The sequence below is a fragment of the Oryzias latipes genome, chromosome 16 (genome assembly GCF_002234675.1).
Source record: "Oryzias latipes chromosome 16, ASM223467v1".
In the NCBI taxonomy this organism is placed as follows: Eukaryota; Metazoa; Chordata; class Actinopteri; order Beloniformes; family Adrianichthyidae; genus Oryzias; species Oryzias latipes.
Window position 1 is genome coordinate 4249775 of NC_019874.2, and position 27531 is coordinate 4277305.

At 41.0% G+C, this 27531-nt stretch overlaps 1 protein-coding gene across 2 annotated transcripts; it reads right to left on the bottom strand.

The window, feature by feature from the left end:
- Positions 1–21581: 21581 nt before the first annotated feature.
- Positions 21582–25951, bottom strand: fam46a (family with sequence similarity 46 member A). Of its 2 annotated transcripts, XM_020709867.2 has the most exons (3): positions 25321–25951; positions 24801–25239; positions 21582–24482 (listed from the first exon to the last, which is right to left on the bottom strand). In XM_020709867.2, exons 2-3 carry the CDS (start codon positions 25233–25235, stop codon positions 23703–23705), a joined length of 1215 nt encoding a protein of 404 aa, XP_020565526.1. In that variant the 5' UTR covers positions 25236–25239; positions 25321–25951; the 3' UTR covers positions 21582–23702. The 2 variants fall into 2 exon arrangements, with proteins under 2 accessions (XP_020565526.1, XP_004077728.1); XM_004077680.4 differs by having other exon boundaries at positions 24801–25951.
- Between the last annotated feature and the right edge of the window lie 1580 nt (positions 25952–27531).

Genomic DNA, 27531 nt, shown 5'->3' on the forward strand with positions numbered 1-27531 from the left:
TGAGGAAGTTTAGCTGCCCCAGTTTTACTGCCAATGTAAACAGTACTGGCAGACACGTGTAGTAACCAGATGGAAAAGGCATCTGTGGGACGGTGCACCAGTCGTGATATTACACTTTATCATGGTGATGGCCTAATAAAGCTCAAACAGGCTGTCAGCTGGGATTTATTTAAACTCCCTAAGTGGCTTACTTAAATTTAAAAAGAATAATTATTGTATTTCCCCCTTATTTAGTTAACAGATTTACCAAATATGTTGGCATCAATGAGCCTCAAAACAGAGTTAGCCAACCCAATAACTAGCATTAGCAATTAGCACTTGCTGCTTTGTATTACCCAGAGTGCAACATTGTTGACCCTCCCAATCAAATATGTGAATTTTTTAAGCTTTTAGTTTTGGGGAACTGTATAGTGATGGTTTCTATAGAAAGCTCTAAATATGACTAAAGTTCAGTTTCTTTTACTCTTTGAAGAGAATGGAACACTGAATAGGAATGGGAGTAAAGTTGTTACTCTTGAAATAAGTTGTTAAATAAATCCATCTGAAAATTGGGTTTTTCCATTCACAAAAACTGGTGGAAACTCTTATTTTGAAATGTTGTTCTTCAGGGAGAATTGTGGGCACATGAGTAAAAACCCTTGAAAAAAAGGGCCAGTTGAGATTGTATAGATATTTGGCAACAGCACCACCTACACTATAAAAGTATTGGCTCACCTGCCTTGACTCACATATAAACTGAAGTACCATCCCATTCCTAACCCATAGAGGTTAATATGTCAATATGATGTCGGTCCACCTGTTGCAGCTATTACAGCTTCAACTCTTTTGGGAAGGCTGTCCAAAAGGTTCAGGAGTGTTTACAGGAATTTTTGACCATGCTTCGTAAAGCGCATTGGTGAGGTCACACACTGATATTGGTGGAGAAGGCCTGACTCTTAGTCTCCGCTCTAATTTATCCCAAAGGTGTTCTATGGGGTTCAGGTCAGGACTCTGTGCAGGTCAGTCAAGTTCATCACACCAGACTGTCATCCATGTCTGTATGTACCTGGCTTTGTGCTCTGGTGCACAATCATGTTGGAAGAGGAAGGGACCCACTCCAAACTATTCCTACAAGTTTGGGATCGTGGAATTGTCCAAAATGTTTTGGTATCCTGAAGCATTCAGAGTTCCTTTCACTGGAACTAAGGGGCCAAGTCCTGAAAAACAAGCCAACAACATAATTCCTCCTCCACCAAATTTCACACTCTGCACAATTTAGTCCCAAATGTACCGTTCTCCTGGCAACCTCCAAACCAGACTCGTCCATCAGTTTGCCAGATGGAAAAGCGGGATTCATGACTCCAGAGAAGGCGTCTCCACTGCTCTAGTGTCCAGTGGCAGCACTTTCCACCACTGCATCCAACGCTTTGCATTGCACTTGGTGATGTGATGTGCTTGGGTGCAGCTTCTCGGCCATGGAAACCCATTCCATGTAGCTGTCTGCGTGCTGTACTTGGGCTGATCTGAAGGTCACATGAAGTCTGGAGCTCTGTAGCAATTGACTGCACAGAAAGTCTGTAACCTCCTTGCACCGTGTGCTTCAGCATCTACTGACCCCTCTCCATCAGTTTACGTGGTTGAATTGCTGTTGTTCCCGAACTCTTCCATTTTGTTCTGATAGAGCTGATAGTTCCCTGGAATATTTAGGACTGAGGAGATTTTACCACTGGATTTGTTAGACAGGTGGCATCCTATGACAGTTCCATGCTGGAATTCACTGAGCCTGTGAGCGGTCTGTTATTTCAGAAATGTTTATATAAACAGTCTGAAAGTCTGAGTGCTTGATTTTATACACCTGTGGCCAGACCAGTGATTAGGATACCTGATTCTGATCATTTGGATGGGTGAGTGAAAACTTTTGGTGATATAATCAGAGGTTACCAAGTAAGTTGACTTCAACTGCTTTTATTCTTTAAACTTGTTTTATATTTTAAGTAACATGGTTTCTTTGTGGATAATTCTGAACATTGACATACACCAAGGAGACGATGATCTGATACAACTGATCACACAGAAAAACACCATTTTCTTCCTTATACTGGGTCTTGGAAACATCACAGGCTGAATTTACTGGGGAATTTGTAAAAAAAAAAAAAAAAAAGTGCAACACGGGACAAAATTATTAACTTAATGTAAAGACAATTGAAAAGAAGATGATGGATGTTCTGTCGTAAAGTTAAAATATGAAATTGCTAAAATGACAAAGTTGTACAGCTTAGATATCACAACAATCCTGGTCGTTTCATTGGAGTGCAAACTTGCTAGAAACTCATAAACCAGGATTTAAAGTAAAGTTCACTCTCATCAATGCAGTGGAGCTGCTGCCATGTGACAGAAATCAATTTGTAAAGCTGCAGGTTGATTGGAGCCAGAGGTTCCATGTATTAGTTGGCTAATTGTAGGTGATGGTGTTTCCTTTCTGGAAAGGGACGTGTTGACTCAATCACAGCACAGGGTCGTTGCGGTCATGCCTAATAAGAAGCAGCATTAGATTTCTGGCATGTCTGGAAGCCAAGCACACAAAATAGTCTTACAGCTGAAAGAAGGGATGAGGAGGATGCTGGGAAAGATAAAACAAAGCAGGCAAGTATGAATGCTGGCATGAAGAGGAAAAGCAAGCAAGGCATTGATCCCTTTATTGTTTCAGCTGCAGAGAGGTTTCAGCCAGGAAGTTTCAGACAATAACTCTGCGGTGGAGCTAAATGTCTAAAATGTTAGCGCTAAGTCAAGCAAGAGGTGAGCTGCCTGTGCGGTTACACATGTCAAAAAGGAGGAGGATAGCATGCCGCAATTCATCCTGTGGTACTTTTATGTGTCCGTGGCAATAACAGGAATTGTCACTGTGCACTTAACTGACGCCTGTTCTCACCCCAGTGTGGTTACAGTATTTGGTGTCCAACAGAGTAGTCTGAAACACAGGAGCTAAGTCTCTAAAGTCACCTCAAGTGAAGGAAAGGCAAAAGGCTTTCTCTTGCACCTTCGTCAGCCCTGTTCTTGTCGTTTGGCTGTACTCATTAGCTGATAACATCAAAGATTGTGCTGAAGTCATTCCTCCAGTCACAAGTTAGATTTCGGTTCTGTTGAACAGCAGATGTTCCACACACCCTGACCGTTTGAAATCCAGACTCTTGCACTGATTTATGAAGCAGAAATCCACAACATGCGAATTACCGAGAACCACAGAAACTGATGAAATGCTTATGTTGGAGTTGGCATGGCAACCACTGCTGGACAATGTGTGATCAGCTCTTGGTTCTTTATTGTTTTGTTTGCTGTACTTTTTGCTTCATATTCAGTCATCTGTAATCTCCATCTTTTCATTGCCGGTTTTAGATATTTTTAAAAGTGTTTTTGTTATCTGTATTTTGGACCTTTCAATGTTTAAACACTGAGCACCAGAACTACAGACAACAGTTATATGAGTGAACTGAAGCTAGTCCAGGAACTTTATGTTAACCATGAAGCAGGACAGGGATTCAGGCACAATGAGCCCATAAAGCTCAAAAATGACCTATTTTTTGACAAAGCAATAAGAAAAACTGGAAAAAACCTCTTAAGGGTAGTAATAAACTTGTAAAATTGGTTTTCTATTTGGAGTGTAGGCTTATTGACCATGAAATTCAGTGTTTTATGCAATCCTGGATTTTCTGAACCCCAGACATCCTGGTCCCAAGGATTTATGCGGTCCTGGAAAATGTATTTACAATGGCAATCCCAATGCTGGTCTTGAGGTACTGAGTAGAACAGCATAAAATTAAATCAGAAAATTTGTAGAAAAAAATTACAGAAAGCAAAAGGGTTATTCTCCCAAACTTTTGGGGGGGGCTTCTGCATCACCCTGTGCCGGAGTTAATTTTCTTTGGACAGACTTAAGTGCAAAATTCTCTCAAACCTGAAAAGGGCCTTGTTCAGAGCCCAGTGGGGGCTTTTTGTGTTATCCTGCATGTGTGGGTTTTGAGCCGACATTACAGCTTCCTTCCACTGTTCAAAACCAAAATTGATTGGATGGTTTCCCCATACCTGAAACTGTATGTTGCCTGTCTCAGTAAGCAAGGCTGCGATGAACTGGTAACCTGTCCAGCATCTCTGTTACTTTACTCAAGACAAAGTACTGTACTGTCTGTACTAAAAGGAGCACTTAAAAGACTAAATGTTTTTTCAAAAACAGACGCCTTATATACGGATTAATTCTGTTCGATGATTCTTGAACGGGGAATGAACTGTAAGTAAATTTGATTTAGCAGTCTGTTTTTAAAAGGAGTTACAAACAATGTTAGGTGTTATTGTAAACACGCTAATGTGGCTAACATGTAGCAGTGTCTGCAATAGGTTTTATTTTTTTTACATGTTACATGTTACATTTTACATGTAAACATGTACATGTTTACATGGTTGGGAGCTAGCGTTGTCACAGTCACATTTGTTTTAGCTCTATCGGTCTATGTTGTTTTGTGTTGCGACCATGGTTAGGACTTAGACGTACTGAGAATACAGTAAGCTAACGCGGCTAACGCTTCTAATTTGACTTAAGTAGCGTGTTACAAACAAGTTTAAGTGTTACTGTGAACGCACTTACTAAACTCCAACCAATGGACTTATCACTAGCTATGTTTCAATTGACAGAAATTGCACAAATTGGATTTGTGACAATAAATTTGCTCAATGGAAACAAGACATTTTAAGGAAAAAAACTTGCATTTATGCAAAAAAAAAAAAGCTTTTGCGCTGGGAGGAGGTGCTTTTTGAGGCGTATCGAAATTGACATATTTTGCAAAACTGCCACGAAAACACTTTTTTGAATTAAACAATTCAGATACATGGGAATGTGCTTCTTGGTAGGAGCTGGCTACCTTGGGCACTGTACAGGAGCAGGCACAAGAGGTCCCACAGTATCACACAGCTCATTAAAGTTTAGCATGTCATTGTTGGAACCACAGCTCCTCTGTAAAACCACCACCAAAACCGATTTCCCAAAATCCCTTCATCTGTAGCCGCTCCCACGTGTAAAGAGCTCGCCGTTCCATGGGCTGAATAAGACGCAGTCGTCTCCTGTAGTAGATGATGAAGCACTGATGCTGTAGCAGAAAAGTGAATGTATCCGCTGTAATTTAAAGTATTGTTCATCTCCGTCGCCATGTTTTTGAATGACTTATTGTGTTATTTGGTTTGTTTTTATTTACATAATTTTGATTTAATGGAAACAGCAAAAATGTGTTTTTTCGACAATTTTAAATTTTTCAATAAAGTTTTGAATGTTTGTTAAATGGAAACGTAGCTTCTGACTGTTTACTCGCTCAATGGGCCTCATAGTTCGGTTCCTCTTACATATAACATAAGTTTGAAACTAGTAAATTCATTTATGGTGCGCCTTATAATCTGATGTGCCCTATATAATACTGTAAGCACATATAATTGATGAATAATCCAAACAAGCAAGACAAAACCAGTTTGAAGTATTTAATGAGTCAAACAAATCCACTTATGCATTTGACCAATCAGATGGACCCTTTCACGTTGGTGACCAATCTGATAGAGCCCTTTTATGTCAGATCTTTGCCTCCAATGTAGACGAGGGTCATTTGGAGTATACATTTTAAACTGTTGCAGTGAAATGGAAATTCTGTTTTTGGTTGTTTTGCTATTTGTTCATGTGCCGCAAGTTATATTGTCATCACAACATTGATCATTAATATTGCAAATCGCGAGTTTTCCTCACATCGTGCAGCCCTAATACTGTTTATGTTTCTTCATGGCAATACCACCCACAAAGGGGCATCTATGTTTTCCAGAAATCTTGGTTCACTCAAGTGTAAAAACAGACGTCATATCAATCTGCTGTCATGGTGTTTGTGTAACTGCAGGAGAAGTCAAATTCTGAAATAGATCTCCATTTTCTGTTTATGATTTTGATGAGGAAAGGTTCAATGATTCAGGGTGGCAGTTTATTTGATAGATAAGTCACAAAGTTCTCCAGGCAGTACAAGGGGTCCAAGAGCATTTCTCAGAGGTGGAGAAATCCAGAAAAGGTAGGATAAAGCCCTCGACCCATACTCCAGATCAGGTGGTAGCGGTAATGCACCCTTCAGTTGTATGCCAACCGCCAAAAAATGCTACAAAGAAGAAAAATAAGAAGGAGGAATGGCAGGTAGAGAGGAAAACCAAAAGACAAAGGTGTGAGTCGGAGATGACTCACACCTATACCAGAGGGCGAAAGGCAGGTCCGAAGGTTCAAGATGCGAGTCTGGGTCAAAAGGAGGCAGAAAACAGGCAGAACTGGGTAACAGAGGATTACTGACCACTATCAGGTAATGAGACTGGAGCACATGTGTCTTGAATGTGCACAGGTGATATGCATCTACCAATTTCTGCAGGAAGAGGTGGGGCCGAATCCTGACAGTTTCCCTGTCCCCCATGACACATGGTGTTGACCAAATGAGGTTGGGAAAGAGATTAATCTTGCTGGAGAATGTACTGAGCAGACAAGCGGTTGTTGAAACTTCATGACAATGTTCAGGCAGCAGAGTCAGAAATCAGCTGTGAAAGCAACGCAAACTAAGTTAAGATGGACTGCATCTGCATTCTCCACCCAATCAAACCCAGTCCATCACTGAATCTGCTAAATGATGGCATCAAAACACCAGTGTTGACCAGAAGAATGGCAGTGGTCAACAAATATCTAAATACATTAAACCATGTTTAGCAACTGAGCTAGCAACTGAGATGTTTTTACCCTAAATAGAAAAAAACAATAATTTTATTTTTTTTCATGTCATAAAATTGGAGGGCAAGCAAACTGCATTTGAAAGTTTCACTGTGTTTGAAGTGTGCATTTCTCTGACATCCACCCCACACTCAAACCTGACAGTCTTTTCCTGCTCGTAGATCATCTGTTGCCACAGACATGCAGCGTATGAAGCATCTGCCATTGGAGATGTAAACTTGTTGCACTGCAGAAGGGTTGTACTTACCAGCACCGGGGCAGCTGTATACAGTTTGCAGGGGATTCTGCTTGTACAGGTTTGACAATTCAGAAGTTGATAATGACTGTTATCTTCCTCCCAGCTAAGTATAGCTGTGGCTCAGGTGTTTTGGATCATCACCAGCGCACAGAGGCTTGTCCAGGGGAGCAGCAGCGGCTGTCGAACCGTTAAGCTGCTGTGATAGAGCGGTTTATAAACCTTTAACTGGTGTAATTTTAGCTTTAATGAGCACTTGAGGGTAGAGGTATGCTGAAAATTGGTACATTTACTCAATAAAACATTTAAAAAGAAGCGCCTGGCAGTCCAAACCTTTAAAGTGACGTCTTTAAAAGACGTCACTTTAAAGGATGTTTAAAGTGCAGGCTTTTCAGTTGTAATTCCTCTGCTGCAGGGACTGCACATGGAAAGAGGGGAACTGTGTGAACAACCAGAGAAAACCCACCTGTTATTAGCACCTAGAAAGCATGACAGTTTGCTGGAAGACCAGGTCATTGATATAAGGATTAATTACTAAACTGCGTAACTTTGTATCTAATTTAAAGAATTTTTGTCACTCAACTGCTCTCACCCACACATCCTCATTTGTCTCTGGTCATCTTAGTTTTTCTTAACACAGAGTTTTAGTTCCTCCAAACACATGAAGTAGGATTTTCATGAAACAAAATTAGTAACGAGCCTGATGGGGTAATGGAGTGCCATTTTTATGTCAGTCAACACAGATTCAAGCGCACTGGTGTTGCAACATCTGGGAAGAATCACCCCAGGGCCCACCTTCCATTCGACCCTGCAGGTGGCCTGGTTAAACATCCTGTCTACAAATGAAGGGCAGAGGTGGTGTCCTAACCGTGGGCTGGAAATAAAACAAGCCACTCTCCAGAGGGGTTTGGGTCAACTAGACAGGAAATGAAAGGGAAAATGATTGTAAAACAGGTTCTGCTCAAGTCTCATTAAAGGAGCTGGCACTCAGAGTGGAGCAGGCTGGAGCTCTTCCCTCAGCTTGATCTTAGCAGGACTGTTCAGCAGTCAAACCCTTTCATTTAAAAACAGTACTGGTCACAAGATACTGCAGTTAGTTAGAAAAGAGTGGTCATCTTTGCTCTGTATTTGAACCAAAGGACGTATGTATGTATATATATATATATAAAACATGTAACATTAGACTACTAATTGGCAGCAATTGCAGACTGAATACAGGAATGACTGATAGGTTCAGAGAACATCAATAAGACCAGCTGCCACAATTGCTCAGATTTTCAAACTTGTGTGAAGGTCTGTGCACGTGTTATTAGAAAAATGCAGAAACTTGTTGATAAATTCACTTGTAACGTCTGAATAAGAATTTGGCTGCAAGCGTCGTAACTCCAGATAAAATCTGAGACTAATTTGAAACACTTTAGTTATGGGAGAATGATTCATTTTAACGAGCGAACGTTAAAATGACAGAACGATTCGTTTCATATCATAAGTGGCGGTTGCTGATACAATTCATAGGCAATATTAATTCATTTTGAATGATCCAATCCATGGACCTAAAATTGATCTGAACAGTGCAGGTGAAGTTTTCCAGATTCTTTGGATTTTTTTCAAGATAATTAATTGTAAAAATTAAATATGTGTAAAAAGAAACAAGAATGAATGTCAAATCCATTTACATTTTAGTTTCCTAAAGTGCAGCCCACTGTTGTTTTTCCACATCCAAGTAATCCAAAGGGAACATTCTTAGAACATTCTAGCACACTGTTTGGTCACATGTCTTTTCTAAATTCAAAGTGTTTCCACACATTGGACTGGAATGATGGACTGATTGTCATCACATGTGTGTTGTCCGCTGTGATGCACTTGGTCGTTTTTACATTACAGAGAAATAAACCTACCATGTCTCAATCCAAATGGTGTTCAGCAAATAAGATATACTTTATTAATCTGCAACAGACTTGCGACCTGTCCAGGGTGTCCCCTGCCTTTGCCCACAAGGGGCCGGGATTGGCTCCCGGCAGCCCCTTGACCCCGAAAGGCAATAAACGGAAGAAGATGAATGAATGAATGAATGAATGAATGAATGAACATACTTTGTTGGAAATCCATACCATTATAAAATGGTACAGATTGGTATAGAATGGCATAGATTGATTAGTTGAACAACTTGCCTCAGACAGGTTAATCTGGTTGGGTTGTAGGAAAGTAAGCTAAATAAATCGTGAATTAATTGTTACATCCCTGTTTGGGTATAGAGGAAAATTAAAAAAAATCAGCCAAATTTTATGTAAGGGTGAATATATTTTTAACATATATTTACCTAATAAAAGGATAACATTAGTCAATAAAAGGCAAAAGTCAAAAAGACTCTGATCTCTGAAAGCTGTTGAATTAGATGGCAGCAAGAAGTATTTGTGAGGATTACAGGAAACTAACACAGTCTCCTGTTAAGGATGAAAAGGACACATCAACTGTGAGCCTACAAAATCTGTTAGGTGCAAAGTGGCTGGAAGAGTCGATGGTGGATGTCAGATTCAGTGACAGTTTGGGTTTTTTAACTTTGTTGGTAAATATGTCAGTGATGGGCTTGGTAGGCTTTCCGTTTTCCTTTTTCTGAGAAACCTCCAGCTGGCTCCGTATTAGGCATACACATTCAGTCAAAGAGGGCTCACAGAAAAGAAAACAGCTGTCAGACAATGAATTACTGTTCTCTCAGAGGAATAGATAAGTATTCTAGTAGAGTGTCGAAAATCGCACGTACACACAAAGCTGTTCGCTTCAATGTTGCACGTGGAATAGCCTTTCTCTGTGTCTCTGTGAAACCCTGAGCAAAAAATATAGCCCTAAAGTCTGAACTGAAAATCATTTAATTTCTTAAGCAAACAAGTTTCTGCACTTTGCACTAATATTAGCATATCTTCCATAACAGCAGCATCCTGAAGCAGACATGCTTCTTTTTATCTAGTTGCAGCTCTTTGTAGCGCAGCTCGACAGATTCGTGACTTTCCTGTGCAAAGAGAGCACATCCTCAGACTGACCCCGGTGACCCCTCAGAGGTCCCACAGCGCCTGCTCATCAATGCTGCCTCAGTCTCACACACAGTGATGGCTGACAGAAGATGAGAAGCGAAGAAGCTCCTTTAGATCAAGTGAAGAGTTTGGAGATTTACATGAGCTGCTGGGTTTTGTTTTGTCCAATAGGACCAAAACACTGCAGGTATCTAAAAATTTTTCTCACAGATCCTTCTGACATCCTTCTGAAAATAATCAATCATTAATAAGCACTGGATTTTGTCACTTGAAAAGAATCTATCTTATCAGAACTGGATTACAAAAACTATGTAAAACTATAAAATCAATTAACTCAGTAAGGGTGGGGTTATATAAACTCGCTTCTTTCCATTCCTTTTCAAGCACTAAATTAAGCTCTACTTGACTTTAGTTAATGATCACTGTTTTTAATCAAGCATATGTGATTTAAGTGTCTTTTTTTATTTTATTTTCTGTTTTTTAATCCTTGCATTTGATCATTTATTCAATGAGTTTGACAAATCTGTGTAAATTCTTTATTGCTTTGACTACAATTCTTGAAACAAATCAATAAATCAAATCAAATCAAATTTGAGTAGATGTTCATATTGTGCCATTCTTCACAATATGGAGAATTAAAAAAAAATCAGAAGTAAAGGTAAACTACTGAGAAGGCAGTCAATTTTTAAATTCCTTTAGAAAATGTGAAATAGTGTTTCAGTGACAACAACTATTAGGCTGGAGGAAAAGGTATTAACCAATAAAAATAAATCCACATGCTTTCTACAAGTAAGCATTGTTTTTTTAGTTATGGGGTGGTCTAAGTTCTGGACTGGGACCATTCCTGTTCTGTTTTCATGCTTTATTAACCTAATTGCCAGAAAACATCACTGCAAACAGCTTTTTGCTGTTTTTTCTTCTGTACCTTTAAACTGGTTGTCTGTAAATCTCATAACAGGATTTAAACCTCTTTTTCCACCTAACTTGATGTCCGTAACGGCATGGAGTCTTCTTACTTTGAACATAAATCCACCTGCTCGTGGTTTCCAGAAAAAGAGGCCTACATGTGGTTATTATGATTTCCAGGAGAAGAATGGCGGGCAGACGGAAAACTTTCAAACTTCTGTCCTGCTAAACGAGCTGGGAAATAAAAATAGTTGTAGTTTTAGACTCAAATTTGGTCAACATAGCAAAAAATGGCACTTAAAAAAGCATATGGAATAGATCAAATCAAAGCAAATTGTAGTTTAACTTTATCCCATTGAGTCACTCTCCTAAAATCTAATTGGAGTGTTGAGATTTTCAATAAACTTATATTTTTAAGAATGCCTTGTTATTTTGGTGGCATGGCCTAGATGTTGTAAAGCTTGTTAAAGAAAGGCTCAATCTGCAGCATCTTGTTTCCTGTTTGTTGGTAGACAAACCTCCAAAGATACTTCTATGTGTTTTTTAATCACTCTTGCGCTGTGAGGATTCTGCAGTTTTGGGGAATATTTAAAGCACAGAAACTTCTTAAAGATCTTTTAAAACAGATTGACCATCATTTATCTGAAGAAACATCTTTAGGATATCCTGCAATTTTCTGCAGCACAGCAGGAAGAGAGCGTTCCAAGAATGAGATTCTTCACGCATGAAGATTTATTCATGATAACAGAGGAAGATGTTGTGGAAACACATGGACTTGTAAGTCCAGTTTTTCTCAGCTAACTCAAGGGTGTCTGAAAATGTTCTTTTTTTATGGCCTGGATTTCAATAGGGAGTCACAATTGTGTACTCAAATGAGAAATATACAACACATTTAAAATAAAGCATAAAAAATTAGCAAAATCTAAATTACATCTAAAACACAGGTCCAGTTTTAAGCTTTAGTCACAAACACCCCCTTACGGGGGGGTTGACTTGTCCGGGTGGTGTGGGGTTTCCTGGCCCATGGAGTGCTGTAGAAATGAGCAGCCACATCTTAAAGGGGTGTAAGTGTGTCTTGCAGTTCCTTTGAGGCTCGTGCGGCCACCTTAAGGGAGGTCATGAAAATGGAACATGCTATTGTCATGCGTGAGGTAAGTGTATCGTAAAGTGTTTGCAAGGATAACACAAGTTCCATGCATTTATGACATACAGGTGTTGCAGTCATACGATGCCTTTTTGCCACACTCTGGTCATTAGTTAGATGTGAGTATTGGCTCCATATTAACAGCGTACAAATGCTGGAAGTAGGGGGGGGTGTGAATCAGACGTAAGAGCCCATAGGACACCAACACAAACTACTCTATCGTTGTCCAATTTCCTAATTTACAACATTCAGGCTGCACGTGAGGAGCGCACACTTATCACTTGAACAGCACTAACCAGCTCCTTTCACGGTCCACAGGGTTTGAAGAAGTTGATAAATTACCGGGGAAAAAGGGGGGCCCACAAGGGGTGTTGTAAACATGGCCCGACCAGGCTCGGCCACTGTTGGATTACTGGATTACTATTATTAATCATTACAGTATTCATTAACTATTGTAGACACTTTATAACGTATCTTTATTCATTCATTCATTCGTATCTTTATTTTCCATAAAAAATGTATTTTTTACGTCTGCCTGTCATTTAGTTGGTGTCAGTATTTAACATAAAGACAGCAGGTAGCTGGCAGTAAAACAACTGCACTTTTGAGATCATTAATAAACAATAGATCATTTGTTTATGAATCTGTTGAGGTCTTTTGGAGGATCTTCACGGTTGATGTTGCACAGAATTAGGAAAATGGTAAATATTGTGGAGTAATTCCAGTGATGAGTTGTATGATTTTGTTTTTAATGTTTTTAAGACCTAAAAACGATCGACATAAACCTTTAATAAATAATCTAAACTGTGAAGAAGAAAAAAGCAGATAAGGCGGTTGACCTGACAAGGTAGTACTGAAAAGCAGACACTTCTACTCACTGAAGACAATAAACAGAAATGAAGACAGCTGTGGATGATAAACATGAACCTAGAGTGACTGGCAGGACAGAATATGACCAAAAACACCTAAAAACTGAACTAAACGGCATAATTCTCACAGCAACACCATGATATCACTACATATTATTATTCATTTCAGCATTCTGGGGATAAAAGTTGTAGGATGTCTTCATTTGGGTTATATTATCATCTGGATTCAACTTAAAAAATGTTGATTATTTTTGCAGCACATGATCAATTTAACCCTTGTGCTATTCTAGGCACTTTAACATTGGGAGTTGGGTCATCTTGACCCACTAGACAGTGCTTAACCTTTTTTCTTCTATCATTTGTGAACCTCACTGGTGTCCATGGATTACATGAAATCTTTCCACCTTTTTCCACCTTTGTCATGGTAGGGAGAACACGTCAATGAAAGAGTGGGGTCATCTAAGATAGCACAATGGACAAATAGCCTCCAGTGTTTTATTGCTTCGATATTTCCCAATGGTGCTTTTAGACTTTTGTTAAGAAGGCCCAGAGGGATCAGTGCTAGGGAACTGTATGTGTCCTCTTGAGTCAGCACACTGCAGGCTGTTTGAGGAAATCAAATGTATAAATTTATGTGTTGCCTGAATGCTTCTGTAAATATAATTGCTTTCTTGCTTACTAACATTGCACATAGTGCTACACAATGTATATCACAGCTGTGGAAACATTGGTATGACTGTTTACTGAGCGGATTACAATCTGTCTCTTTTTGTGGGTTCATGTGTGTCTTTTGTATCTTTTTGTATTAAGGACAAAGCATCTGCAATAAAGTTGATCTAATCTTGATTGAGTAGATTGTTTTGCATCACTTGTGATCCATATGTGAAATATAGATTGTCAAGATACAGCTCTTGGTCTCAATCAGGGCCCCTTGGTCAAATAGATGGTCGATTCCATTGTCATTAATTTACATTTGGATTTTAGTTTGGTTCTAGGATGTGCAAAAAAAACCTTCAGGACCAGACAGGTTTCATGACAACAAGTCCTGATTAAGACAGTCACCGCAGGGAAAGGAAGAGTCGGGATTGGGGGGAGTTTGCCCTTAGGCTTGTGTGCATGGGTGTGTGTTCCAAAGAGAGAACGACTTGTTGCATTTGTCAGGGCCTGCATGTGAATATCAAATTAAGTAGCACTAATTAAATCAGATCTCATGCTCAGCCAACTTCATCAAAATGCATGGTGGAGTTTTTAAAGAAAATCTCAATCTCTTCCTGGGAGTTCTCAGCGTTTCCCTATACCGCACTAAAGACTCCTCTCCTACCAAGAGGATTTAATTTGAGGGTAAAAAAAAACTTATTTTTAAGGAAATGATGTGAGTTTAAAGGGATCATCTGGTAGAGGAGACACAATATTGGCTTATCTGGCTTAGGTTTGCAACAGTCTACTCCAATTCAAACAAGACTTGCAAAGGCTTTTCACAGTGCCAATGCATGAAATTACCTAGATTTTACATCAGCTTTGCCATCTGGGTCCCATTACTTCACCAAGCCCAAAATGGCTCATTTGTCTCTGTGAGAAGAATTGTCCAGATTGTTTGTTGTACAAGATTCACTTTATCGCATCATAAACTGTATGAATAAGATTCAGATGATTTCTCCTTTTGTACATAAATACAAAACTATTCTGAGACTTGCTCTGATAGCTTGGAAGACAAACCCTTTTTTTGTGAAGCCGATGGAAAAGAGAACGGTGGTTTGACTGACAAATGCTGATCACTCAAATCAACAACATAGTTCAGAAAAACTGTGTTTTATCGGACTGTTTTGGAAGTTTCAGCGAAGTGTGGGACTATCTCATTATAAAAGTATTATTAGTGGTGAGAAGAATGTATTTTCATATGGAGCTGCTGGTACATTTAAAGCAAAGACGGGTGTTTTAGGCAAAAAAAAACAATCTTGACAAGTCAAAGCAACACAGTCTGCGCCGTTGGCAGTTAGACCGAACAAACTGTCTTCAAAATCGAAGAGTTTAATATACATTTAATATCCTAACTGTGATGTTTCGATCCATACCATGACAGCCCAGAGCCACATCTGTTTAAACTGAAGCCTCGCATGACAAGTTCCACCACACAAACATCATGGTGGTGTGGACGAGAACTCCAGTTCACCACTTTTATCCATAACATCATGCATTAGATAGACTGAGTGCTGACATCAGAATAGTATTAAGAGTGTTTTAGTTTGAGACTAAATAACATTGGTTTCTGTGAAATAAATACTCTGAATGCAGTGTTTTTGTTGTATTATTACCACATGGCTTTGAAATCAATTAAATTACGTAAAATTCACTTTATTTACATAGTTCTAATTTGCGATCTTGGTTGTCTTAAACCGCTACATAAAAATACAAAAACCATCAAACCTAGTTCTTATTCACGTTTCACCTTATCCCTTCACAACCAATCAGCTTTCACTGATTTTTTTAGTGATAGGTGGTTTGGTAGAGATTAGTACACCAGATGCCCTCCCTGACACAACCCTGTATTTATCTGGGCTGGGGACAGGCACAGGGGAACCCACAATGGATGAAGCTCATCATGCCCCCTGGGAATTGAATCCTGATTTCCTATGTACCAGTCCCGCACGTAACCAACTGACCTATCCAGTTGCAAAAATCGGAATTGTAATTTATTTCAGTGCAATTCTTAAATCTATATTCTCAAATCCAAAACAACAGTTTAGATAAGTGACCAATTAATTCTGTTGAGGGCTGTAAATGCAACCCCTCCAAATTACGCAAGAAAAGGCAACAATGGAAAGGAAAACTCCCTCTACATGGACAATAATCAGATGTGAGCATGTCGATCTTTCATTTAATAACTTTGTTTGGACCGACGCAAACATTGTACTGTATGGGGAAACTATTCTCTTTTGCTTCATTTTGGACTTTCTTTTAGACCTGTTAAGACACTGATGTGTAAAGTGCCTCCTTTGGTCTTTTAATCAAAAGCACAAAGTATTAAGTTACTCTGTTATTTAGAATGTAGGATCCTTATTAGGGTATAGAAGTCTTTGGGGCTGGATCCAGACAACAGCCACAGCTTTGACACAACTGCAGATAAGATCATTTAAGACCCTGGAAATTCTGGACATTTGTTGTGCAGATGGAGAAGATGATGGTTAGTTGAAGGTCTAGGACTGTGGGTTGAAGGCAGGGCGGGAGGAAGATTGCAAGACAAACACTTGAAAAATTTGAAGGAGATTACTTCAAGGCTCGGTGAACTGGAGATACAGTAAGATCTTAATACAATAATTTATGAATAAAGGTGAATTGACGATGTGGGAAAGCCAAAGCAACATGAAACCTTTCAAAATAAAAGATGCAGAAAGCCATCTTTTGCCAGAGTCACTTCCATTTATAACAGGAGCTCAGCAAGTGCACAAACACTGTAGTGAAGGGAAACAAGATTTTAAAGACCCACTCCGATGAAAATGTTTTTTTTAAATTGTTCTTGTGGCATTTTTTGCTGATGGACATATATAATGAAAATTGGGCTCAAATTTGCCTTTCTGAGTATTTCTTTATTCAAATTGTTTGTGAATCAGAAAACTGTCTGAGAAAATGCAGTTGGAAAAGAGTATTTCTATATTTATTTAGAAATACTCGTATTTCTAATGCAGAAAATACAATGGGGAGGCCATAAGCTCCCTGCTCCACTCCATTCTGATGCATCCACTTGCAGACAAATAGATCCATGTACGTCTTCTGTTTTCCTCATCTGAGCTGGAAGTGTAAATAGATGGGTGCTGTGAAGGGGGGGGGGGGGGGGTGTTGCTCCGTGCCAATAGTCCCTCCCACAATTTAAAGGCAAATTTCGAATGAAATCCTGCCGCTCTGCAGAAACTATGTGCTAAAAAAACAACAAAGGTTTTTGATTTAGCCTAAAACCTGCATAATCATAATTACAAGATCACTGGGAACACTTTCAAAATAGTTCAAAAGATGATTAAAGCGAGTCTTTAGGAAGAATAGACTGAATTTCTCCACAGTGCTGCAGAAAATGACAAAGACATGCAAGAAATGAATATTTCATGTTGGTATATAAATCTAAAAGGTGGTATTTTCCCCTTAAAGTTTACCAAAATAAAATCACTGAAGGCATTTCCAAACACACAAACATGCAGTGCTGTGAAGCCTGCGTTTGTAACTGCACCACTGTGCTGATAAGGTCTCATGATTGTTTACTCAGGCGGAGTGAGAGCCAGACACTTAATGCTCACCTGTCAGTAGCAGTTACCAGAGGCTGCCCACACACTGCTGCTCCGCATGATGGATAGGTGAGGCGACAACTACACGTTGTCAACAAACCACACCGCTGCCATGTGCTCCAGCCTTTATCACTCTGATTCACTTCTCTTTAAACTGCTTCCGGTCAGACAGTTGCTTTAATGTTTCTGTCGGCACAGACTGGATAATGTAAAGCCTCATCAAGATCTGTCATTATAAAATGTTTTTCCTTCATTTCTAATTTTTGAAACCTTCCTTTATTGGATTCAAAATGATCCAAACCTTCTAGAGTTCCTAATGAAGTTGCTTTTGCTTTTTTATGGACATTTTAATCTGCACCGTTACGAGTAATTGTAATTGTTTTGCTTTTACTTACAGTTCCAGGTTTTGAACACGTCTGTCTTGATTGAGCTGTGAAGGTTAACATGTACTACTGCCTATGAATGGTGTGTAAAAAGGTGTTTACCTGACATGGATAGGGAGGATTCAGACTCAGGTCAGTCATCTGTCCAGGGAATTATATAATATAAACCTGCTAACCCAGATGAAGTTAATCTTCTGAGACGAGAGGATCTCCTCCCCTACCTGCATTCTGTCACCTTCTCCTTGTATCAACACACAAACAAACACACAAATGGTTTCTCTTTTTTGTCCTCAAAGTGTGACTCCTCCCCCGTTGATAACTGTGCAGCTGTTTCTGCTCCATTAAGCTGATTCTGCTCCTCATTTTCTCCCCGATGCTATCAGCTCAGGTGGAGTTTTACATCTAGCAATAAATCTCCAAGCATCAGGAACAACGACCATCAGCTGAAAATCCCTTCCACTGACTTATTGCTTTTCATCTGTCTCCTTTTCCCCCCTAAATGATGCCTTACATTTGCTCCGAATGCAACATACTGGACATTTTGGTTCAGTCACAGTCTAGACAAAGGAAAACAATCAAATGTGCTCTTATTCTTTTTATTTAGTACATTTGTTATTTACCGGAATAAAGAATTGATGCAACTAATTGTCAGTTTTTGTGTTTAATGCTCAAAATCTGCAACATACAAAGCAGCCTTGACCTTGCTCATGTTGGTAAATAGCATACAAGAACAGTGCTTAGGGTTTCTATAAGTGCATCTCATATTTAAAATGTTTTTTTAAATTACTTTTAACAAATCAAGTTAAATTCGAAACTCTCAGTTTGTATTTTGAATGTTTACGTACAGAATAATCAAGGTGCTGGTTGGTCACAGCCTAATATCGTTAGAAAGGAGCAGCAGATGTCTATGCTCTTCTCATAGGAAGCAGCCTTGATTGTAATTTGAATCAAGTCAGGCAGTCAGCGGGTTCTGGTGATGGATGGATGGAGATGCTAAATCTCCATCCATCCATCACCAGAACCCACTGACTGCCTTTCAGGGTCATGAGGTTTTCTGGAGCCAACCCAGGGACTGCTGGGGGAAAGTGGGGGACACCCTGAATACGTCGCTAGTCTATTGCAGGGCCACACTTGTGATCTTCACTGGTGTCCATGGATTACATGAAATCTTTCCACCTTTATCCACCTTTGTCATGGTAGGGAGAACACGTCAAAGTAAATCTAAGATAGCACAAGGGTTAAGAAGCTTGTTTTTGGACTGGGGACCGGTAAAACCCATGCATCCACGAGGAGAACATGTAAAGTCCACACAGTAAGGACACCGCTGGGATTTGAGGCGAAGACATCAACCACTAAACCAATTTAGCATCTCAGAAAATTAATTTGTTTAAAAAGGCTTTGAGAATCTCAATTTCACTGTGTGTCTCCTTTTGTTGTGCTTCATTTTTTATGTGCTAACCATAAATATACATACATGATCTGTGACATCACTCAAAGGATTCTGAATTGCAAAAATGAAGCAGGAAGCAGGATGGGAATTTTGATTTTGATTCAACAACCTTCCAAGACGATTGGCAAACGCAAACTAAAGCTTTGTTATAGCTCTGTTTGTCCAGCAAAAACATGAAATATGCCAAAACGCTGCCTGAAATCAGGTTTTAACCAAATTAAAAATACTTGATTTCTTAAGAGCCCCCTCCAGCCTATAGTTAGCATAGAAAAAAAGTTTTGTTTTATCAACTTTTCAACATTGAGATCACAAAATCATTGCTCTCTGTTAAAAACAGTTCTAGTGGTCTTTTGAGGAACTGCAATATTTGGTCTCTGCTTCTAATTCAAAAAAGAAATGTGAGGGATTGGTTTTCACGGAGAAGTCCATGGACTTCTCAGCCCCTAGTGGAGCTTCAAGGAACTACAAAATATGGGAACACAGACCTCGCCCCATGGCAGCACAGGTGCTCCTCTGAGATTAGACAGGTGTTTAGATACACATCATTTACAATTATGTGTGCATACTTGGGTGGTGATTGTGTGTGATTCCTTTAAAACTGCGTTGTTAAAAGGTTTCCATATTTTGACTTTTCAGAGCCCGGGTTGCAGCGTAAACTGAAACAGAGCTCCCTCTTGGCTTGCCGTCACTGCTCCTCACCGGCGGACCGACAGAACTTTACAGTGAGTTTGATGAAGGCGGCCTCCTAACGGCTCCCACTCATTCCATAAAAACTTTCATCTGGAAAAAATTCTTCACAGAAAATGGAAAAGAAAAACTGTCAGGAATACCATGCAGCCACTCTGCAGTGGAAAAGTCTTAGGAGACCAGGTGACCTAAAAAGTCAAGGACCTGCAGAAGAGTGACGGGAAATATAGAAAAGGATCCAGTAGCAGAGTGGATTCGCTCTGCTTTCCTGCGGCTACTGCATCCTCTCAGGCAAGACGTTTTCAAGGCTTTCAACTAAAGCTCCCTCTTAAATTAGAAGGAGTGCACTTTGATGCTGCATCTCAAATTAAGGAATAGAGATTTCAGTTCTTTGGCGCCTACACATTAGTCTGACTTCTGAAAAGAAAACCACAAATGAGGCTGGCTCTTAAAATGAGATTAAGTAGACTTCTGCTTGAAATGAAACTGAAACTAGCATCAGTTAGAGGAGTGAGACAAAAGTGATATAAATATAATTTGAAGGGCAACACTATCAAGTGATGATGCAAAACTTTGATGATTTTAGAATTAATAACATACATATAAATCATATCTTTACTGATAAGCAGCTGATGATTTGTTATCTCTCTGTAAAGAAGAAAAGAAGCGCCAGTTTAACTACAGCTAAAATTAGAAATACAAAAATTACTTCATACTTTGAGTTGTTTACAACTGAAAAAACTATGAGAGCAACACTACTTTTTTCTTTTTCCTAACAGAAAAACATCCTGCTCACCTTTTGGTTGTGGGCAGTCGGGAGAAGCTGTTCAGTTGAACAGTGAGTTCAAAAGAGTATCTGAGTTTAATCAAAACATTCACATTTGCTGCTCCAAAAGCATGAGCTGTCACGGGAACTTCAGTGTAAAAGCATTTACCTCATCTGTAGAAACCCAAAGAACCCGACTCCTGACATGCTTGGTCATGGAAATCTCAAAGCAGGCGGAGAACTGCAGGGCATTACAGTGAAGAAGAATTCTTGATGCGTTTTGAAGGATGAACCTTCTCAACAATAAGACATGTTCTTAGGATGGGGGGAGGGGGGGTGAATGAGTTCAGAGCTGTGGTCGTTTTTTTTTAAAAGGGCTGTTTCACATTTTTCTACTTTGTTGTTAAATCATACTCACATGTTTGACAGACAATAGAAGAGCTTCAAACCACCACCAAATGAATGAGACTCCATGTGGATGTGAGGGGTGAACGCTCGTCCAGTGCTCAACCCCCAACTGTGACCCGACTGTTACTGGATGTGGGTTCCTGTGAGGAGTTCACGGCGTGTGTTTCAGAACCACTTCCCTGTTAAATCCGGTACTTTTGCATTTGGGTCTAAATGCGCACAGCGGTCAGACTCTGGTTCTGCAGATCATCTCAGATTAATGAGCCACTAATGAGCTTAGGTGAAAGCAATTTTGTCCTTATCACTGCTATATATAACTGCATGTCACACAGGGACTGCCTTACCCATTGTGTGGGTGTTTTCAACTTCATTTCCCTTTGTAAGTGGGACAGATGGTCATGTGACTCGGTGGCAGTCCACTCTGTTGTGGTCGGCGGATGGAGGCCAAGGCCAGGGGCCACAGAGAATTTGATGAGCAGGCAAAGATATTCACGCTGCAAAAACATCAAAGTCTTTTTTTTTTTTGAGTGGGCACCAACAGCTCTTTCTGGCACCAGTGCGTCAGTTCTGGACGGGCTGGGCAGTTCGGGCCTGACATTGACAAAAATCCAGCTAGTGCAGTCTAGAGCAAATCCCAGAAGTTTTAATAATTGAATAATGGCACATTGTATGAAATGGTTTTCAGATATTTTATTGAGGTAAAAACATCTTTAACCTTTTGACCCATTTGGACACATAACATAGCAAAAAAAGCTACTGAGAACATCTCCTCTGCAGCCCGATCACAGAGTTAGAAGAGCTGCAACAGCTGCAGCTTCTGTTGTATTTATAAAAATAACAATCATAAAAAAGACATTTACAACAAGGATCATTTTCAAATTGTGAATTGTAAAAGACAGATGCGCAAGACGATTAAGTAATCCACAATCTCTAACTGACAGGCACGATCACTAGTTTGACAGGCAGAAAAGCTCTAGCTGTTAGAACTTCATTGAGACTGACGGTACATCACAATCTCCGGAAAGTCAGTCAGAGAGGAAAACCACTGAGATGAACTCCAAATGAGAGAAAAAAGCAACTCAGCCACAGTTTTCTTTTCTTTTTTTTGTTGCTCTTTTAGCGGAATGCTAGTCATGGGGCTAAATCTGCAACTTTTATGCTTAAAAAAAAAGGTTTCTTGTTTTGAATGCCGTCTGGAGAAGCCGCAACGCAGAGCAAAAAATATATATACACAGATTTTCAAAAGTGGAATTAATCATGAAAAAACCCACGAATGAGCACCGTTGAAGCTACCAGACCCGTCAAGCACAAGTAGCAGCTTGAAGTCTCCTGCAGCTGGTGAGTGTAAATGCAGTTTTCTATAGACCCCACTCTATTTTTTTTCTTTACAATGAAAACAGAGAGATAATTCTGATTATTTTTAGAGTTGCAGTCAAAAAGATGAAGCTGCAACCAAAACTTCTTCTAGCCCAGAAGAGATAAACCCCATCACCAGCTGCACCCATCTCTCCAGACTGATCGCGCTGTGGCTTTCAGCCACTTTTCTTTTCCCTCTGCTTCTTTTCTCCCTCCGTCTGTCCTTTTTATCATTAGAAAATGTGTGTCTGGAAATGACCTCATTAAAGCTGTGTTTTTCTGCCGGGGCGCCAAAACCTTTGGCAGCGTCTTTTGCAAACCTTTAAGGAAACGTGCACAGATCGAACCTCAGCTAAGTTCAAGCTCTTCAGCGGCGGCTGAGGAATTCCCTGCCAGGGTGCGACAGCAAACAGTGTCTCACCATCTGGGGTGTCTGCCTGCACATATCCTTCTACTATGGGAGGACCACACACAGCAGGTACTCCCTCTGACTCTTATCTGCTTGTGTTGGATGAGAAAGAGAGAAGCACCGCTGCACAAACTACACAGGAAATATCCTGTTTAGGTTTCTTTGTGGCGGATGATCAGAAAAGCGTATCCAACCCCTCTTATAACAGCTACAACAGGACCCAAACAGGACATCACTCTGAGAACATAACAGCTTAATTGATCACAGAATCACTTAAACAATGTAAACATAACTATCAAACAGACGTTTTCCATCCCGCTGAGCACGGTTTTACGTGTACATTCACAAGCCTTTGGGGTGCTACTGTTTTTATGTCTGACAGCAGAGTGGGTGACACGGCCTCCTGGCTGTTCTCTCAAACCGACGGTGGCGATAGGCACTTATACAGATGCTCACGAGCACAAATAGATATCACAAAAACCTGTTGTGTTTTTTCCTCCCCATCAAAACTGGCTTTTTAAGGTTAGAAACGAGCCCCAAAAATATCTTTGGTGTGTAAACAAACTCATTCTTATCCAAATGCGGGGTGGAGGTTCCTCCTCTTGGCGCGGTTGGTATAAAACAGGTTTCTGGAGTCCTGCAGACACATCTGTACATGTATGTGTGTCTGTGTTGGTGTGTGTGCACTTAGCAAATCATCCCTGAAAGCTGTGCTGGAGGAGCAGTCACCTTCAGGCGGCAAAACAGCTGGTGGCAGATCAGGTTGGTCTTACTGAGAGTTTGGCAGCTCCTGAACTAGACCAATCTGCATCAGGCTCCATCAGAGCCCACATCAGTCTTTTCCAAGCCTGAGGACGTGCACTGAAAGTGAAAGGCAGCTGTTCTTGGTGTGTCAGTCATACTCAATGTATGAATTTAAAAAAGAAGCTTTGATGCAAAACAATAAACTCCTTTTTCTTGTCAGCTCTACTACACCCAAGCAAGTCTGACTTGCGCCCAAGTCAGACTTGCCCTCCTCCTCTCTGTGACTCAGTTGCACTGCAGCCAGGTGGAGTATGCAGGCTGCTGGCAGGCAAACACTGGCTGTACCTGTGCGATGTAGTAGTTACTGAAGTTGCCATCTGCCACATAGGGAGCAGGCTGGTAGTAACAAGTGACATTGGCCACGTTGGGGATGACGTTCTGCTCAGCGAGCACACGCACCGCCAGCATGGCAATGAGCCCAAGGGTCTGCCGCCTCTCGTGACCCATCAGGCACACCGTGCTCTCGTTGACCACTCCGTGCAGTGTCATCAGGTAGTCATACTTGCGATCTTCCAGACCAACAAAGTGGTTCTGGAGGTAGGACTCCAGCTTGCGCTGCTGCTCACCAATGTCAGAGAAGTCAATGAAGAAGCGTGAGCACATGTAGCGCTGTAGGGACTTCATCTCAGACTCTGATGCGGCCCGGAAACCCCTCACCAGGAGGTGACAGTACTTTAGGAGCCCCCCACCCCTGATCTCCTCTGGGTTCCGAGTGCAGATGATCTTGTGGCGGAGGTGGTCCAGGGCCTCGCTGATGTCTCCATACACGCTTTCGCCCATGATGGTGGGATGGAAAGTCTCAGTCATGGGGTTCTCGGAGCACTCGTAGAACAGCAGCAGGGAGTCCAGCTTGATCTGGAAAGAGTCCACGCTGAACTCAAACTGCCGCCGGAGGGAGTCAACAAACTTCAGCTCCACATTCTTTCCACGGTTGTTGGAGAGGGAGATGAGACTCCAGCGGTCAGAGTCGTTGCACACCTTCACCATCTTCTGGACATAAGCTTCCTGTGTTAGAGAGAAGAAGAGGGAGGAGTGAGAAGAAATCAAACTAACAATATGCCTGCAAATGTGTCCATTCAGAGAGGATTTTTGAATTCTGCAAGAATTTAAGTACAACTTTTATAGCAGGAACATTCATGGTACCGTGAAAACACTGGAATGGCACTTTTTAATGACAAAACCAACGTGCGTCTATCATCTATAGAAATTCAGTGTCTTCTAAGCTGTGCCCTCAAGTCAGTTTGGAACAAAGACTGTAAAACGTTATCAAATGTGGAACAGTAGATGTGCCCAAAGAAGAAAAAAGGGCGTAACCATGCGTACCTTTAGGGTCAAAGGCGTTATTTTCTCTTTATTCACGCAGTCCGGTAAAAAATCCAAGAGGCAATCCAAAACGATGTCCTTCACAGTCTGGAATTCGCTTTCGCCTTTCATATCTGCGCAAAATATCAGGTCCAAGTCTTTGAAGCCCAGTCCGCTGTCGTCGTGCAGAATGTGGCTGGCCGCGGAGCCGTTTAACCGAACGTCCCGGACGTGGATCCGCTTCTCCTCCATGCGACTCCGGACCACTTTAACAATCTGCCGCGGCTGCATCTGCAGAGTGGGGAAGTTTCCCCGGCCGTGGATCGGGATGGTTTCTGTCAGAATGGCGTCCAGCCGCTGCACTTGATCCCAGCTGAGGACACTGACGCTGCTGCTGCTGCTGCTGTCTGCGGCAGACGCGCAGTCGGAGCTGGAGCCGCTCTCGTCCTCAGACATGGTGCTGAAAAAAGTCCTCGGGAGTTTTAAAAACAACAACAAAAAATCAGTATAAAGTTAGAATAGCGGCCGCGTCTTTACGCACAGATTCTGTGGTTAAATTGGTCGGTATTTTCATCCACAACTGGATTTAAAAAAAAAGTAAAATGAGATAAATATTTAAAAATGTGGTTAACGTCTATTTTATTCTTTTAAAAAGCAACAAAGTCTCAAGCAGCGTTCGATGGTACGCTTGATTGTGTGTGCAGTTGAAGATCCAGCAGCTGCGAGCGAGTTGGAGCCAGTTAAGAGGAGCTGCCTGCTGGAGTCCTGAACTTTCTTCTCTCTGCCTTTGCGCCTTTAAAACATTTGCGCCGCTGTCAGTGCGTCCGTGCGCCGCGCATCACATTCTTTGAAGGTCGCCGATGATCCGGGAGGGGGGTTTGCTTTTCCGGCTGTGACTCCATCACCCAAAGGCCCGCCTATGTTTTTTTTTTTTTTTGAATTTGCATGAAGACGCACTTTGGCACCCTCTTTTATCCGATGATCAACCCCTCTGTGGAATCCTGTGGATTTTTACGCACAGCTCCTACTTGATGTCAGTCAGCGGCTCATCCAATAATGCGAGCAGTGTGCGCTCCGACTGCCCCAGCGCGCTTCCTTTGACTGTCTTTGGGTCAAGCAGGGCTCTGCAAGAGTCATCTTTGTAATCTCGCTTGAGGATGTCAGCTGTTTCTCCCCGCCCCGCTCTGCCTCACTGAAGCTCACCGCGAGCGCAGCTGATAATACCTGAGACCCGCAGGCTCTTAGAATGCTTTCCACCTTCACGCAAAAGCAGAAATTGGGAGGAAAAAAAGACGTGTTCTCTACAATTTAATGCCAATTAATTTGCATCAAATGACTACAAAAAATCTAGTTGTTTTGATGTTTTAAATTTTAATAATAATCGTAACAACATCACTATTAACTTGCTGAATTAATTACTTGTACAAAAAAGGTCTGTTCAGCTGATTTTCTTATGATTTTCGGATTTTCTTTTGTCACGTTACTTTATCGCCCCCTGTTGGCTGATCCTGACAAAAGCTTACACTGCCAACCTTCTGTTGTAAATCTCCAGGGGTCATGAAATAAGTAAGACTGACTTTTAGATAGGAGCTTTGCAGAGAAGAAGGAGCCTAGTAAATGTATCAGATTTTATTTTACATATTTAAAAGTGACTTTTTCATTTTAAAACCAATCCCACGGTGGAAACATGCTTAGGAAAGCATGCTTAGAGAAGAAAAGTTGTGATTGTGTCAAGAAAAAGTTTGAAGTATTACATTTTCCATCCATATATTTTCTCCACCTGCTGTATCCGTTTTTGGGGTCCCGGGGCTGCTAGAGCCTAACCTGGCTACTGTTCGGCTAAGGCAGGGAACATCCTGGACAGGTCACCAGTCTGTTGCAGGGTCACACAATCACAGACCCATCCATACACACAGAGTCACACCTAAGGACAATTTATTTGCATTTTTTGAGCCCGCTGAATGTCGTTGTGGGGTCATGGGGTTGCTGGTTGCTACTGTTGGGCAAAATCACAAACACTCACATGCACAACTAGGAACAATTAAAAGTCACCAATTAACCCATGAAAGCTGTTTTTGGAAGGTTCCTTTGGAAGGAAACCAGAGTGCCCAGAGAAAACCCACGGGGGGAACATGCAAACTCCACACAGATAAATCCTTCCAGGATTTGAACCAGAGCCTTGTTGCTGTGAGGCAAAAGTGCTCACCACTGATCTGACATGCATTTTTGCAGTACCTCTGGAATCACATACAGTAGCCCTTCAGTTAGTGCTTTCCCAGCCTTTATATACATAGAACTCTTGCTTTATTTTGTTTCTTTACTTTGGCGGACAGGTTCAGAGTCTCTGAAACGTGATCTCACATCTGGAAACATCTGTGGAACTATCAGCAGCGATCAATGGCTTCCCCAGGTGGGGAGACACATTCGCTTAAAGGATGAGTCCCACAGTCACAGCACTGCTCCATGAAGCTAAATCAAAGGGGCCGTCAGACGCACACAGCAGGTATTCACAAGCGCGACACAGAACCCCGCTGATGCATAAAAACAAATGGGCAAGCAGGAGTCGTGCACCGGACATTGCCACACCGGCAGACAAGCAAATAGAGGCAGAGATGCAAAAACACCCCTTCCTCTCTGCTGGTGCTGATGTCTTTCCCCATCAGATAGATTTATGTCTGCTGGTGTAACTGGCAAAGGAACTTCCCAAAAAACAGGACAGCACAATGATGCTTGCAGGAGCTTCTTTTTATTT